Below are 17,709 nucleotides of genomic sequence, written 5' to 3' on the forward strand. Positions count from 1 at the left end.
TGGATGTTACTTGTCTTGCAGGTCTTCAGAAGCTGATGAACAATCCTCAGAACAGCATGTTGACCCAGTTGAGCTACAAATTAAGTGTGGGCGCTGCCAGGCCATCACCCCTACCTTTGCTGACATGAAGCTGCATTTGTTGTACGTGCACGGAGAGGAGGTCCAGGTGCGACTGAGGGATGGGGCGATGCATGGGGGCCGTGAAGCAGAGGATGAACTGGTCAAGCATGCAGCACACTACTGGAGGCAGCTCAATGAGAAACGCAACCTAGTGCACTGCGGTCCCTGCGACGAGGAGTTCTTCTCCTTTTCCAAGCTCAAACGACACCTCCATTCTAACCATCAAGAAGCTAGAGAGAGTCAAGAAGAAGAAGAAGAGGAGGAGGAGGAAGAAGAGGAGATGATTGGTAAGGAGGGCCATGTATTAAGGGGCCTCAGTAAAGGTATATCCCTGAGGGTGGGGTCTCACTTCAACTGCATCCTTTGCAGTAAGGTGTTTAATAAGAAACAGGACGTTATTGAGCATTGGAGGGCACAGCACAACTGTGAAAATCCCACCCTTTTATGGGATGTCCTGGAGTTCAAAGGGGAGAGAACAAGCTAACTGATGGGCCATATTAACTCTAAATGGGTCATTTTATTATTTGCTTCATGTGTCTACTGTGTGGTTTATGCAGGATGCAGTGATGTAAAAAAAAAAAAAAAATCCACTAATAGATTTTTATGTTGTTTTGTTTTTGCACTGTTTTTTAATATTACAAATGTTCAAATGCTTCAGTTCTGTTATGTTTTTGTTTTGTTTTATGCTTTGATGTGTTTTATACATAAAAGCATAATAAAATTCATAAACCATAAATTCAATCTTAAACCTTACTGTGGCCCAGGTGCAGATGTAATATAACTGGCAGTAAATAGAATACCTTAGGATGATTATCATAATTTTTAATGTTCGTGGACACAGTGTGTTAATAACTGCTTCAGTTGAGTGAACCGGGTGAAACGGACTAACAAAGGCTCATCAAAAACACTTTCCCACTCCTTGCTATAGTCTGAATTCAAATGGGGGCATGATTAGCATGTTTGAAATATGTCAAAGAACATTCAAAATAACACAAATTGTCAGTGACATTCCACAAACACGTACACATAATCACACAGTTTCAGTCCTCATTCCACAACTAAAATAAATACTGCCAGAAAACCTCTGCTTACTTTTCAGTCGAAGACATTCAGGACCACTAATAAGGATTTCAAATATATGAAAAAATAAGAAAATAATGAGCTCAATTTGGCCAATCTTCAACTGTTAAATTTAATGTTATATATAATATTTCAAAAGTAGTCTTTGTTGTATTTTTGGATGGAAATGCTATATATTTAAAAATATATATATATATAATAATAATAATAATGGTGAAATGTGTGGTGATTTATTTATATTAGTCTATTCAAAAATATTTCTGTTCATGAACAAATTGCCAGGGTAAAGGAATGTTAAAAAATCTCCTAATTGTTATTCATGTATACTTGTATAGATAGATTACAAATATATAAAAAAAAAAAAAATACTAAAGACCGCTGTATATTGAGAATATATATTTACACAGAGACTTCCCCTGCTGTTTTGTTCTAAGAAATTAACTATGAAATATATTTAACTATTACAGTGTCTTAAATGTCTTAAGCAAACCTGCCGCTTTAGCTACATTACCAATCCAAGGTTTGAGCACACTTTTTGGCTGATAATTAAGCTATGCTTTAATCACTTTTTTTAAACAGTACATAAATGACATCTACATGTTCATTAAATATTTTCTTTGTATAAAAAAAAAAACATTTAACAAAACATTTCATTAAAATGGATGATGGGACCGAATAGCAAAGAAATCAGCCAACAAGTGCCCAGTACACATGGCATTTCCTTCAGTACTGTTTTTTTTTTTAAAACATCCCAGGTGGATTCTTCATTATTTTGTTGAGAGATTTCCCAGAGTGTGCAGAGCTGGAAACTAGGCTACTTAAAGGCTGAAATACACTACATCATTTTAGTCCATTTTGCATGTTGGAAAAGTATACTTGAGTTTCCAAAAGTTAAAGCCAGTCTGTTGATTTTGGCTGGTCATAGTTGACAAATTTTTAAGAAAATCACATAGTGTATAATGGGTGCATTTATTTTTTTTACTTCAGACAATGATTCCGTCCAGTGGGAGTATATTAAAAAAATTATATTTTCAGCCGATTTTTGTTGTGTTTGGGACAACTTGAAAGTCTGGTAGTGAGTGGGTTTGTGTTATTTCTGATATTAGGGACATTAATGATAAAGAATATGTGTGTTCAAACCTTTGACTGGTAATCGTTCTGTAACAATCATCTACTTGAACGGGTGCTGTGTAAAGTGAACTGATAAAGTTCACTAACCTTAGATTCTTGACACAAAGCGAACAGCAAATCCCAAAGCACCATTTCATTTGGTCTTTCACAGTTGAATTCATATTCTAGATAACCTAAAGTCAATAATGTTGATCTTAACAGTCATTAGACAAATGCTGTTAGTCTTGTTGAAATGACCCCTTAAGTGTCTTCGTTATAGAACGTGTCTTTGATTGATTGCTCCTGACTCAAAAAGCGAATGAAAAGAAGAAATGTTTTGTTTCAAATGTGGTCTTATTATATTGTTTAATGATTGACATTTGAAAACTTTTGAATCGGTTTCACCTGACACATTCTTTGTGGTTAATGTGTGTCTGGTAGCATTTCTAGTCCTGAAGAGTCCCCCTGCTACTGTGAAAGTTAAACTTGTCTGTTTGTGGCTTTAGCTAAACTAAGCCCTGAATAGTTTTTGTACGAGAGAAAGCATCGTCCCTGCGATATTGATTATTGGTGCCTAAATAAAAAAGAAATCTCTAACGACAGTAAAAGTTGATGTGTTTCTTGCATTAAACAACCTCATGGCTGTCTGGTTTTGATTCCTCCCATCTTCACTCTAATGAGCCCAAGCGAACACATAAGCTGCTGCATCTTAAGGCTTACCTTATTCCATACAAAGACATTTACCGCAAGACTTCATTTGTAGGTTTCACAGAACACTGAGCCGTGTAGGGCTAGAATTAAATCAATTCAAGTTGGACACATGATGGATTCATATTAGTATACAACGAACTATATTCACTGCAGGAGTACTAATGCTAATGCTTTTCTAATGTCTTACATCTTTAAATCATCACTATATATCATCATTATACTGTAATATTAATACACACATTTCAAACAACTATTAGAAAGCACAGTTTCCCATCCCAGTGTGATCATTTTGGTCACAAATGCAACATTTAGTATTGAATATGGCTTATAATTGCGAGTTACATCACATTTTTTAATGTATTCATCGGTGCTTCCCTAGCAGCTCTGGCTCTGATTTACAGCCTACATTAAATGATTGTAACTTCTCTGTCCCAGTAGTGCAGACACTTCAGATGCAGGTAGTGAAGGAACGTCAACACCGATGCATATTCCTCTTTAATCTGTGTGGCACTCTTTCTCACATCCACTCGCTCTCTTCACACCAGAAACATGATCACTCACAGGAGATCAAAGCCCATCCTTCTAACAGGATTAGATGATGGAGCTTTAGAAGGAGGAGAGTGTCTGTTTTAAACTAAATGAAGGAAGTAGGGCTGTAAAAAGGAGAGGCAGAAATAAGGTTGCAGGAGAGCGAAAGGAAGTTGGGGGAGATTGCAGAGACGTGATGCGGGGTAAAATAAAACATGTAAGAAGAGACCATAAAAGAAATGGGGAGAACTGACAGTGAAACTGCATGCACATGCAGACCTGACCATGATGAAGATGAATTCTTCATGAACTATGATGAATGGATACTGATCAAAGAATGATAGCCAGTGACAGTGAAAGATCTCCCATCCAAAAAAAGAAGCATGTTTTAATGCAGCATTAACCTGTATGGAGACTAATGGAAGCAAGAAGCTCTATCGATCCGTCCTGGTTTGCTCGAAGGGAGAGAAATAGAGAGATGATGCTGAGCTGAGGATGGATGAATGAAGTAAAGGGTGTGTCTAAAGTAGAGAACCATCATCTGCATTTACAGACACAGTCCCGTCTGGAGCCCAAAGTGTGATGTGAACTGAATGAACACATTCACTGGAATGAGAAGCTTTAGCAACATTGAAAGCTACAGTTCATGAGAAAGAGGAAACGTATCAGAGCATCTTACCTGATATTCTGAAGGATCTGGAGTAATGGTTGGTGAAATGGCAGCTTCATCGTCACAGGAAACAACAAACTTTCAAACCGTGGTTTTGTTAGATTTATGCATAAAACAAGGAGAAAAACTATTTGCCAGTGGTGTAAGAAAAATAACCTTAATTTGAGATAATCAAGTCTTATATATTATGCAATTGTCCTTCTTACACTTCCCATCCTCCTTGTTTTTATGAGTCAGAGAAGATGATATTGATGACGTTTTGCAATGTGGTTCATTGAAAAGATCTTTCCATTGCAATGTATTTGTACTACACCTGGAGACATTTGTAAATACGAAGCCCTTGTCAGTGACATTGCCGTTTTTTGGTCTCTCCTGTGTGCTGTGTGGTCCAGATGGTACAGAATCACTCTGTTCCACTGGGTCTTTAGTTTACCGCCCAGAGGGACAGTAGCCATCTGCCCAGGACATCTCACTACACACACACACACACACACACACACACACACACACACACACACACACACACACACACACACACACACACACACACAGAGAGACAAAAGAGCCACTGAACTGCTCATCTAGAACACTTCCTGATTTCATCATCAACAGTCAAAGTGTTCCCGCCCCAACTCCACCAAGGGCCAGTCTGAGGGCTTTTAGTATAACAAGTAATTACAATATTCAAGTCACTAAAGTTGTTTACAAATACATATTTGTTTGGTTTATTTTTAGTTCGAGTCCCTTGATGATTCAACACACTCCAATCAGTGCTCGTCATTCACCAGACTAGATTAGAGATAATTGGCTCGGTTGTCAGTACTTTAGCATCCTAATGAGAGCAATACTTACTAATCTAGAAAGGGGAGTGAGAAAGTGCTCCAAGTTTGGCTGTTTTTAATGAGACCCAGGTAGGCTAACCGGAGCAGTCTGGAGTAATTAGGAGAGGATGTAGAGCATTTTCTCCCCAACCCGTCCTGCCCCCCGCTATCTTCCAATATCTTCCCACAGGGAGGATCCTGACAGTGGGGGGGCTCAAGGGAATTAGGTCTGCCTGAGTGATAACCTACATTCACCCAATCCGATGTCTTTCTGCTCTCCATTTGCAAACAAGGCTAATGACATACCACAGACCTGCACACATGCATGAATATTATGTTGATGTTATGTGCATGCGAGCGCTACATTAACTAATATTCAAAAACCGACCACCTATGAATGTTTAACACATTATTTCTTCTTCCGTACGCACCTTCGTACATGATGCATGGAAGAACTTGAAATTATGCATCCATGCAGACACTGTTGCACACATAACCTTTGATGATGCTCCTCCTCTCCTTTGACGACAATTACCTGCAGCATGCTCAGAAATTCTCTTAACCTTATCTGATAGGTTAATTAGCTATTGCATATTCGTCGCACTGGATGCTGGGAAAATGTCAGAAGCTATGTGGAGGAGTGCTTTACATTTATCCGCAAGTATTTTTAAGCCGCTTCCCTTTTTTATATCCTGTCACGTTTCATAGCTGCATAGATTGGGATCTAATACAGCAACAATTATACTTTATCATTTGTCATTCCAGTCGCCCCTTCCTCTGTTTTCACTTTTACGCCAGTTTGCAGGACTAATGATTTCTCGCAATTTGCAATTAAGAAAAGCATTTTATCATTATCACCTCCAGCTATATTCCATCCCTCCCTCCTCCCTCACTCATACCCCCTTTCCCAGATGGAGTGGTACAGTGTGGCCTCCCGTTGTGATGATCCCCCTCGGGAAACCTGGATCCCACCTCGGCGGTCAGAATCAATTACATTCATCTCTCTCTCTCTCTCTCTCTCTCTCTCTCTCTCTCTCTCTCTCTCTCTCTCTGCTGTATCCATGAGTCACGTTCTGCAGGCGCAGCATAGACTCCCCTGTCAGGTCCTGAGAAAATGCTCCTCCTTTCTGTGCGTTTAACAGGTTTAGAGGGGCACCGGAGAGGTGATAAATTCACTCCGAGCGAGAGGAAAATGGAGAGAGGGGAAAGGTGTATGTATGGGCTTGGGGAAGAGGATGACAGGTAGAAATAATAACCTGACAGATGAGGGAGGAGAAACAGGGGCAGGGAGGGGATGTTACAGAGAGGGAAAATCATTTCTTTTTTACAAAATAGCTGTCATAAAAGGTTGTTTTCATAGTTAAATTTTTTAAAAGAAACATGTTCATAAAATACTTTACTAAAAATCCCTTGTTTATTTTATGTCCGTTTGGCAGAGATTTAAACTTAGTTAGGCAGAGTTTTAAAAGGCAAAATAAGAAAATCTTCATTCTGTTCAGAAGTTTGCTCCCTGGGCTCTTAATGCATCATTTTTTCCTTCTGGAGCATTGGGGAGAATTGTAAGCTTTTGAAATGGTTACGTATGAGTCCCTCAGCTGTCCTCAGTGTGAAAAGATGGATCTCAAAATCATACTGTCATTGTTGGAAAGGGTTCAAATACAAAAATTTGCCCACTCTCAAGTTCAGTCAAATCTGATGGGGACTGTTTGTGGACTGCAGTCTTCAAGTCATTCCACAGATTTTCAGGGGAGCTAAAGTCTGGGCTCTGACTTGGCCATGCAAGGACATTCACCTTTTTCTCCTTTAACCACTGTGTGATGAGTTTTTCTGTGTGCTTTGGGTCATTTTCATGTTGGGAGGTACACCTTCTTCCCATTGACATCTTTCTGGTAGAGGGCAGCAGATTTTCCTCAAGATTTTCACTGTATTTTGCCCCATTTTTCCTTCTATCCTTACAAGTGCTCCAGCCCCTTCTGCAGAAAAACTTCCCCATAACAGTATATTACTTCTTGGTCACCTCTCTGACCCTGGCTCCTTCATCCAGAGCGACGTCCTGATCCAGGGAGGGTCTGTGTTGTAACAAACCTTCCACTTCTTAATAATAGACTTCACTGTGTTTCTAGCCTGTGATACTGTAAATGTCTACATCTCCTAACTTGTTCCTGTCTACAGCTTTATCCCAGAGGATTTTTGTCAGTGCCTTGCAACCCATAGTTGATCATTGGCTTCAGTTGCACTACCAAGGACTGAAATGCTCCAGGTAAGCTCTTTTCATGCTGAGCTTATCAAAATGACCACAAATGATCACAGTTGAAAGTCAAATGGCTTTGTGTGCCATTGAGAAGGTGATTAGCTACACCTGATTGAGTTTACATGCCACTTTTGGAGAGGGGTGATGCCTTTTCCAACTGGTTGATTATTATTTATATATTTTATGACATGTTGGTGTTATATCTTTCACCTGTATGTGAAATACTCAGTGCAACCTGTATAAGTTAAAACAAAAACTGTGTCCATCTTCATTTCAGGCTGCACAGCAACAACATGCATTATTTTAAAGGGGATGATCCTTTTCTATACCCATTGTATATGAAATATCTTATCCAGGTCAGTACGAAATAAAAAATAACATGCATTCTGTATGATGCAAATTCTATTAAATACTAAAAATAGTTAACATTACAGAAAAGTGAATGGAAATTTTTGATCACATCTGTATATAGGCCATGACAGTGATCATTTTTGGGTGAACTGTCTCTTTAAGGCCTGTACAGTCTTCAAACAATAACCCCCAAACTTTAAAGTTGAATCTATTTTAAACTACATCTCCAGTTTCGTCAAACCAACATGATCTTGAAAAACATTTCTTTCCGGGGTTTTTTTTTCTGTGTAGTTTGGTGCCTAATCATGGAGCTGATCCAAAAACGTTCAGACCCGTATCCTTCAGTTACTTGCAATGTTGAAATATTTGGCGTGCAGTTTTAAAAGATCTCTTGAGAACCTCTCATATTCGTTTTCCTCTGGATAGGGCTGTCTTGGTAACAGAGAAACCATAAAATAAACATAAAAGAAAAATAAACGGACAGAAACGGCACACAAACATTGGCAGGGTTAAACCAAACTGTGTAAATGCCTCATTCTTCCTCTTTTGTTCTACTACCTAAAACACTCCAAACAGTAATACTGAATTTCTCTCTGGCTTGAAACACACATAATGTGGAGTTTTCACATTACATTGTTGTTGTTGTTGTTGTTGTTTTTTTTGCATTCAATCTCAAACAGGCAAAATTTCACGCACAATGAAACCCATCAGTATCACAACATTACCAGATTACAGATCATGAAGTACAAGTTGTGGAAAGGAACATTCAATTCTTTACATCTTATTTGTGAGAGAGCTCTAAACAGCACTGTCAATGCAATGCCTACCTCTCATATGTCTCCATAATCAATACCATGTTATGCAGCCACCGGAGGGAGAAAGAAAATAAAAAAAAGAGTAAGAAAGGAATAGAGAGAGCAGATCTGAGCTTTCCTGTATTAAACGGCTGAGTGGATTTACAAGCTTTTTCAGCAAGTTAATGCATTAGCTGTGCCTTTACCAGCAGACAGTTGAGTTCTGCATAAAGCTCACACATGTACCTTGCACGTGTCACGCGTCGCATCCAAGTTCTATTACAGGACTGGTAGAATCAATATATCAAACATCCTACCCTAAACCAGTCACACGGGGGCTTAAACTTCAGAACTGCATACTTTAATAATGCATCTTTATACATTTACCACTGAGATATTGTGGTTTTCAATAACGCCATGCCTCCAGGGATCTGATAACTGAGGACTGATATTTTCTTCCAGCCTTTCCACCTGCTGTTTACTTGGACAATGTCAAGAGAAATCACACGTCAATATTTTTGACTCAACAGAGCAGAGAAAGCCAAAGGCTCAAGCTTACTACAGCCTACACCCTTTAAAGAGCCAATTAGGAGAAGATAAAACTGTGTGCCAGAACAGTGTGAAAATACACTGTATAAAAGACTGAGGTAAGTACTGGCTCACCTTTTTCTGATAATCTCAAATCTTAGGTTATGGAGGTTTTTATTTGAGAAATATGCTCCAACTTAAGCATTCTTTATTTTGTATAAAATGTATATATTTTCAGTTGTAATATACAATATAGAAAATTATTTATTTATGCATTTACTAGTAATCAGTTTCACACTAACTGAACATAAAAAAGAACTTTTAGAGCTTTGCTTAGGCTGCATTTGTCAGTGCGAGAGTGTGTTGTCATGTGTGTTAGGGAATAAAACTTTCAGGATATGACCTATTGTTCTGAGATAATGTGCGATGTAATGTTCTCCAGCTCTCTTGGACGTAGCACGGTTAACGAAAAAGCCCCATCGCCGCAGGCTACAAGGAGCGCCAAGAAACCACACCTGCCAAAGACAGACTCCATCACGAGAGCAATATCAGGTTTTACTGCAGGGGTGTGTGTGTGTGTGTGTGTGTGTATGCCTCTGAGGAAACAAAGCCTTTTAAACACCTTTTCGTCTACACATCATCCAAAGGTACAAGCGCAACCTCCGAGCAATGCCTTCAACTCTGGGAAAACATTACATGCAGCACATGTTCGTCTTTAGGACACTGGAAACGAAAGGAAAAAGAAAAAATTAAAGTATAAAGGACTAGCAGAAAGAAGTGAAGAGGAAGAAATTTCAGTCATGTAACCTTGGGGAGTTAAGAGGTAAAGATTTCTAAAGGCCATGTTAACTAACACACATACGCATATCTTTAAGCAGAAAGCCACTCGCTAACTATTGCTAGCCCATTTTTTCATGTGAGCTCTGGTATAGGCCCAGTCCAGCACTTTAAAATCATACACAGCCTTCCATTTGGATTAAATAAATAGAAAAACAATTGCTTTGCTATACACTAATTGGATGCAGAAATGGGGTGTATAAGCAATCACCGATTTTGATACTAACAGTTCAAGACATTTAATTCTGCTGGAGAACGTGATTTCTAATCACAAGCATCTGTTTAGCATGTTCTCACTTATTATTTAACTTTTGTGGGTACTGATAGTTTTGAAAGCCTCGTTGAAATGTAGATATACTTTGGGGAAAGCCTTTATGACACCCACAGTAACTGGCACCATGGCCAACCCACCTTGGAATTTTTCATGTTCTGGGAATGTTTTCTTTTAGTTCCCAGAATGTTCTGCTAAAAGGTAGGATAACATTCTAAAAATGTGTATTGGTAACATTGTTAGAACATTATCCTCTAACATTGTATTAAAGATTGCCATCATACTAGATGTAGACTTATATTGCTCTAGAAACAGCATTACCAGCTTCACTTATTATTAACAAGATTAACTTTATTTCTGTCATATAAAGTTCTTTTTGGGATTAACATAGGTTTAGATGTTGATGTTTTATTGAAAATAATAGTTTTGATTTGACGTCACCATTATGGTGAACAATAGTTAGGCAGTATGAGGCAATATTACTTTTTTATGTGAAAAATGTTAAATATGTGATAAATATGTGATCAGGTGATTTTGGTTATTTGCTGATGTTAATGATTTCACCATGTAATGATCTGATCAACCACTCTTATCTAGAGTCTAATCTATGTTTTTAGTTACATGTGACTATAGTAAATGCATTTCAATAGCATAAGATCCAAGAGTTTTAATTAGATAATCAGATAATCAGTAGTTCACTCAAATTCTTGAATCGATTTTGCTTGAGAATCCCCATAAGGCTGCGGTTCTCTCGGTTGGTTTAACCCTGCCAATGTTTGTGTGCTGTTTCTGTCCGTTTATCTTTTTCTTCCAAACATTTTCCTTCCACTCAACTTTCTGTTAACATGCTTGGATACAGCACTCTGTGAAGCAGCCAGCTTCTTTGGCAATGAATGTTTGTGGCTTACCCTCCTTGTGAAGGGTGTCAATGATTGTCTTCTGGACAACTATCAGATCAGCTTCCCCATGATTGTGTAGCCTAGTGAACCCAACTGAGAGACCATTTTGAAGCCTCAGGAAACCTTTGCAGGTGTTTTGAGTTGATTAGCTGATTGGCATGTCACCATATTCTAATTTGTTGAGAGTGAATTGGTGGGTTTTTGTTAAATGTGAGCCAAAATCATCACAATTAAAATAACCAAAGACTTAAATTACTTCAGTCTGTGTGCACTGAATTTATTTAATTCATAAGTTTCACAATTTGAGTTGAATTACTGAAATAATTTTTTTTATTTTTCCACGACATTCAATTTTTTTGAGATGCACCTGTATGAACGATATGAAGTCGTCATGTTTTATAATAAGTGAAGTTGGAAATACTGTTTTTGGAGTTATTTAATGAAGTTGACAAAGGCTGGGTTTTTACTTTCATCCAAAATTTGACATCTGAGCAACATTTGAGTCCACATCCAATGTCCAATGGAAAGTTTCCCGCTTACATCTTACTTAGATTGTTAAGAGATAATGTTCTAATAATGTTATTAATAATAAAAAAAATTTGAATGTTTTTAGAGAATGTTATTTTATCTTTTGAGAGAACGTTCTGGGAACCAAAATAAAACTATACCGCTAAAAACATTGCTAGAACAATGCATTGTAATGTTCTTTGAACAATTTTAGAACAAAAACATTCCAGCTGGGAAGATGCAGAACATTGCTAATATCAAAAAAGTCAAAAAAACACTTAATTTTTAGTCCAGGAGACCGATACAAAATGCAGCCTTTTGCCAAATCTATGTGTCTTTATATATAAATCTATGTGCATACACAAAAGGTCTTCTTTCAGCATTCAATTATTTTCTAATCTGTTGTTGTTCTAGACAAATATTTCTTCACAAATATTACTTATTTTCCAACAAAAACACATGTAAAAACTGACCTCATATTTAACTTATCTGACAGGTTCTGGTTTGCTGGGTGTATGAGGTTGAGACCAGGGAAATAGGGAATCATCATGGTGGTAACCACTGGTTGTTCAGGAAACTCAAGGATATCATCAACTCAGATTAGAATTTAAACTAAATCAAAACTATACACACACACACACACAAAGAAATTTAGCTAATTCGTTTCATAAAGCTTAAGTAAACATCCACATATCAGCATCAAAACAGATTTCTATGAAATTCACGCCTGTGTGCATAATTGCTTTCAGAATGAGTGTAATCTCTCCCTCCTTCCATCTTTCTCTTTCTCTGTCTCTCTCCGCTGCTTTTTGACTCTCTTTCCAGCATCAAAGAAAGAGAAAGGAAACATGCAGGCATTGTGGGAGGATTACGAAACAGAAAAAAGGTATGTTTGTGTGTGTGTGTGTGTCAGAAGGAGCAAGGAGAACAGTGTGGGAGACTGGGATGGTACACATGAATTACAGGTTTTAGTGTGCTCATATTTCAAACAGACGCACACACTCGTATGGTTAACTGCAGTGTAATTACACTGTGTTATCTATGATTACAGCAGTGGCTTACACCTGATGCCAGAGAAAGTGCTGCACACTTTAAATATTTAATCAAATCCATCAGAATGAGCCTAATGAGGCGGAGGGTGGGGGAGTAATAACGCTTGCTTGCAAACATGGAAACATACCTGCACACTCACATGTAGTCACGTACACAGCAACAGAGATCATTCTGTCTGAGGAAGAAATGAAGAGGGGCAAAGAAGAAAGTAATCTTTTTATAAAGAGAGGCAGATGGAAATGAGAGCAGAGAGGAAAGGGAAAGGAAAGATTAAAACAGCAAGTGGATAAAGAACAGAGAGAACAGAGTGATTATTCTGCATTTGACAGGATACCTTTAGCCCAATTCTTTAGTACTTTTGTAGGATTTAATAATTAAAACATGCCAGAGCCTTTTATCTTTTCGTTCCTTCCCTTTAGTCCTCCCTGTGAAACTGTTGGCTCTCCCACTGCTGTTTTCCATCACTCAAGTCTTAGAGCTGTGCTCTTTTTGTAAATCTTTATAGATAGATGCATGGATGGATGGAAGGATGGATGATAGACAGAAGTTAGATAGCTAGAAGTTAGTTAGACAGACAGACACAGACAGACAGACAGACAGACAGATAGATAGATAGATAGATAGATAGATAGATAGATAGATAGATAGATAGATAGATAGATAGATAGATAGATAGATAGATAGACAGACAGACAGACAGATAGATAGATTTTTCCACACACTCACCAGAGCACATGCAGACAGACAGACACACACACACACACCTTCACTCTGTCACCCTTCCATCTGCCCCAGTGTCTCACCTTACGTCCCTAGCGGGGCTCTCCTTCACTCAAGATGGTGTAGGGTTTGCGTAAAGGTTCTGACCCTGAATACAAACCCCACTCCACACCCTAACACACACTCACACACCCCGTTCATTTCCAAAAAAAATATTGATTTTTTTTCTGTTCCCCAGTAATGCTATCATCTCCTGGAAACAAAGCCACCATGGAGTTCAGTTTGATCAATTCATATCCCAACCCACCTTTCCACCTTGTACTCACAGTGGTACATATGCACCAGTATGCAGGTGGCTTTATGAAGATCATTTCCCTCCCTCCTGTTTCCCAGTGGAAATGGATGTCCATTAAAGATGACATCACACAGGCACTAGAAAAGCCATGAGCAGCTGTGGCCCATAAGAGAGGCTCAGCTATCCTGTAATGTCTCATATGAGTCTTGCAGACTCATGCACACACACACACACACACACAGCAGCGTCATGGCTATGGGGAAAACCAATGGCACAGCTAACCTAACACACCAATAGAGAGAAGTGATTATTACAGCACACACACAAACCATAGGTTAGAAAAATCACTCTCTTTACTGTATAGAAGAAAACAAATGAGATTAAATCGAGACTTTTGCTCCATATATTCCATATATATGAGAAACAGACACAGAGTAAAAATATCACGTGTCTACTCAAGAGCTGATGCAGATTATCTCAAACTCTGCTCAGATTTGCACCAAACACCAAAGTCTGCAATCATAAGCCAAAGATTTTAAATTAAACTCAAACATTTCTCAGCAAATCCCTAAAAGACCAATTTGTATGTGTGTGTTATTTGTGTCTGTTTTTATTTTATTACATTTTTAAGGAATTATAGGAAGACAAGGTTGATAATTCAATGATACCGTACATTACATAACCGAGAACTACTGATGTTTAAAATTCTACTTTACCTATATATAGATAAACCTTAATAATGATAATAATAATATAATTCAATGTTAATGTTATAAAATAAAATAAAAACACAAATCAACAGTTTTAAATTCTACAAGTGAATTTATGCATCATTTGGCCATTGTACAGTATGAAAAAAGAGGTTCATTTTTAGATTTGCTAAAGATTACATTTTTATTATAAAATGTATTCAACTCTGTGTTTTTAAAGATTATGTAAATTTAGACGATGGCAAAGGTAAACTAAAAATATAAATAGATCAAATAAACATGCAATTAAATATCACTGTAAAATAATCTGTAAAAATAAGGGATGTGCTATATTAATATTGATTTTTTTAAACCCATATTCAAACCCATTAAATTTTTAGTGTTTAGTGTAAAATTACTGGAGTACATTTCCTTTATTTTCTTCTTTTTTTTTTTTTTTTACTGCAATATCGACCAATTAACCAAATATAACTGGATTAATGAATGATGCATTTATATAGCACTTTATTGTGTATTGCTGTACACCCATGATAACAAATGTGGTATTATTGAATCCTTAAGAAATCTTACAGTCTAAACTCTAAATCTGCTGAGATACAAAAGAGCAACATCTGAGCAATACAATTTCTCTTATTCATCATTACAGAGACTCAACACAGAGACAGACTCTTTCTTTCTCCTCGTGAAGCGGTTATACATCTGACAGGTGCTCTCCTTTCGGCCAGATTGCTTTGAGGGACAGCAGCAACTGTTGTGTCCACCTGTCTTTCCTCCTTCGTTTTATTTTTTCCCCTTTTCTTTTTAGTCTCTGTGAAAACAGCTTCACACTGAACACATTGTGCTTATTGGTCACTGAGGGTTTGATGTTATGTTGGAGTATCAGGATTTTAACAGAAGATGAAACAGTCAATGTCACTGGGCAAGGCTGATATTAAATCTGTCACGGACCACTGTAAGGTTCATTTACAGACACACAAATCATGCAGTCACACTAACACAGCCCTGCAGGGCCCCCTAGTGCCGCTGAAAAGCCACTAAAATGGGAATGAGCATGCATGCTCACATATGCATGCATACCTGTACACTTCTTTGATACTTGACAGGTTGTGTTTTCTTTCACTCTTTGCTGAATGCCTTCCAAAACATTTGCTGACTGAGAGTTTTCAAGATTATTCACAAGAATATGAACATCAGTGCAGTTTGTTTTAAGGCTTTCAAGATCACATATGGAGAGGTGATGCCAAGAGAGGGAGGAAATGCATACATACATACATGCATACAATTATTAAACAATTCAATAAAAAGAATGGTGTACATCCACTGAAATAAAAATGTTTGGAAAGATTAAATCATGAAATCTTTTAGTCCATCTTAAGCTTTGATGTTAACAGCTGACAAAATGAACTTTTAGTTGTTTTCCAAATTTAATATTTACTGTCATCAAAGATTTTTGACAACTATGTTAAACTACACCAATTTTTGTCAAATCTTCAGATGAAAGATTCCCTTCTCCTACAGCCTTCGAATGACAAGCGTGTAGCAAATCATGGTTAAAAACCATGAGTCCAATATCTCCAGTCCAAATTTGTTTCACTATGAAATATGTCAACATAAAGAATTACGGTGCTTGTCAAGCAATATCATCATGTGTACATATACTATATCCAGCTCAATACATTGAAATCCAAAGGTGCTAAATGGTTTAACTAAACTATAAACTGTAACTCAAGGCATTGATCACATTGGGCTGCTTACTGGCGGAAAAGCTATAAGAGTTTTGATTATAGCAACACTGAGTTAGCTGAGTTAGTGGTATTGATGTATGTTGCTCTCCTGAGGAATGCAGAACACATGTAGTATGAACAAGCAGTCTGAAAAATGAAAGAAAGGCATTTGCCCTCTAGTTTCACTCCAATACTGATAATTAAAAAAGGATATACTGAGAGATCTGAGAGTCTATGACATCATTTGACATTTTGTTTAAAAACACACATGCACACAACACACGTAAATCAAGATGTTCCTGCTGCTAAGAAATGGCAAATATAGCCCTGCTCTACTAGTGCTAAAGACATGAATGATATCTAAAATCAAGTGGCATTTTGAGGAGAGGTGGTGCTATTTATTGTAAGTGATCAGACTTGCGATTTTTATCTGATGGACAATAAAACAGGCAAAAATCTAATTGATATGGAGATTCATATAGTCATAAAATATGTATTTACACAAGTAACAAGCTAAAAAAAAAAACAGGACACTTATGAAACTGAATAGCATTGTATAATCTTGCATATAAGACACAAATCTAGCTTGTTTAACATCTATTGTTTCAGAAGGGTGAAATTGAAAGCACATTTATGTAATTTGGCATGAGAATGGAAATACTCCACTGTTCTGTTTCTCTTCAAAAGGGGAGGTGCCCATAATCAGTGCTCAAGGTTTGAGATTAACTGAGGAATCTTTCAGGTTTAAGTCATTTCTGTTATTTAAAACTCAAAAGATATTTCACATGGGATGCACGTTACAAGGAATGTTCCCAGTTCAATACAGGTTAAGCCTATTTGAGAGCATTTGTGGCATCATGTTGAATGCTCCACATTTCTGCTTTTAAACCCTCCAAAAAATGATCCTATTGCAATTGTGAGTACTTTATCATAACCTTGATTAAAGAAAACGTTTATTTAGATTTCTTGATTAAACAAAGGACGAGTCAAAATTATTTCTTGTGCTAATCAAACTATGCCCCAAATGCTGTCAACTGAACTTGTATTGAACCCTGAATATTTACTGATCAATAATGAGTTGCAAAAAGGTTTGAGAATAACCTCACTTAATCATGCAAACTGATGCTGACACATACACACACACCTGGACTGGATATAATTAAAAAAATGCAGATTGCTTATTTCCCTGCAAAGAAAACAAACGTTTTCTCAGAAAATTAGTCCTTTCTTATTTGAGCTTTACTCAACACTCACTTTTGTGATCAAAAGCACCACAACCTAATGTTTACCAAATGCGTGAGTGATATTTTGAGTGCTTTGCTATGCAAGGTCCCATGCCTTTTGATAAAGCATACTGAGAAAGAGCATGACATTTACCGGCATGTGAACACACACACAAACATTTACATCCTTATTTCAGACTCTCAAACGGGAGGAGGGAAATCCCATCATGCTGGCTGGTAGTTTTCTGTGTTTTCTATATTCAGGGACATCAACATAAAATCCATATCCCTGCCTGGTTGAAATGATGTCTTATCAAAATAATATTTGGAATCATCTAGGAAATGGGAGGAAGCACTTGTGCTCTTGCTTTGCACTTTTAACAGGAAACATACAAGCATGAAAGAAAATCCCTTGCCTCTCAACACATCAGTTTATATCTTGCACATCAATCCCAGGCCTGGCACTGGCACAATGCTAAACCTGGATCACAGGCTGCATAAACCAC

At 37.5% G+C, this 17,709-nt stretch overlaps 1 protein-coding gene across 2 annotated transcripts in view; it reads left to right on the forward strand.

Annotated features, from left to right (window-relative positions):
* Positions 1–2,918, forward strand: part of LOC128025310 (zinc finger protein 438-like) — a 38,007-nt gene extending 35,089 nt beyond the window's left edge. For both annotated transcript variants that reach the window (XM_052611545.1, XM_052611544.1), the window contains one exon: positions 22–2,918. In XM_052611545.1, coding sequence (XP_052467505.1) covers positions 22–604 — 583 coding nt within the window. In that variant the 3' untranslated portion in view covers positions 605–2,918. The remainder of the gene's footprint in view (positions 1–21) is intronic.
* Positions 2,919–17,709: the final 14,791 nt, after the last annotated feature.

Source organism: Carassius gibelio, chromosome A12 (genome assembly GCF_023724105.1).
Source record: "Carassius gibelio isolate Cgi1373 ecotype wild population from Czech Republic chromosome A12, carGib1.2-hapl.c, whole genome shotgun sequence".
NCBI classification, from domain to species: domain Eukaryota; kingdom Metazoa; phylum Chordata; class Actinopteri; order Cypriniformes; family Cyprinidae; genus Carassius; species Carassius gibelio.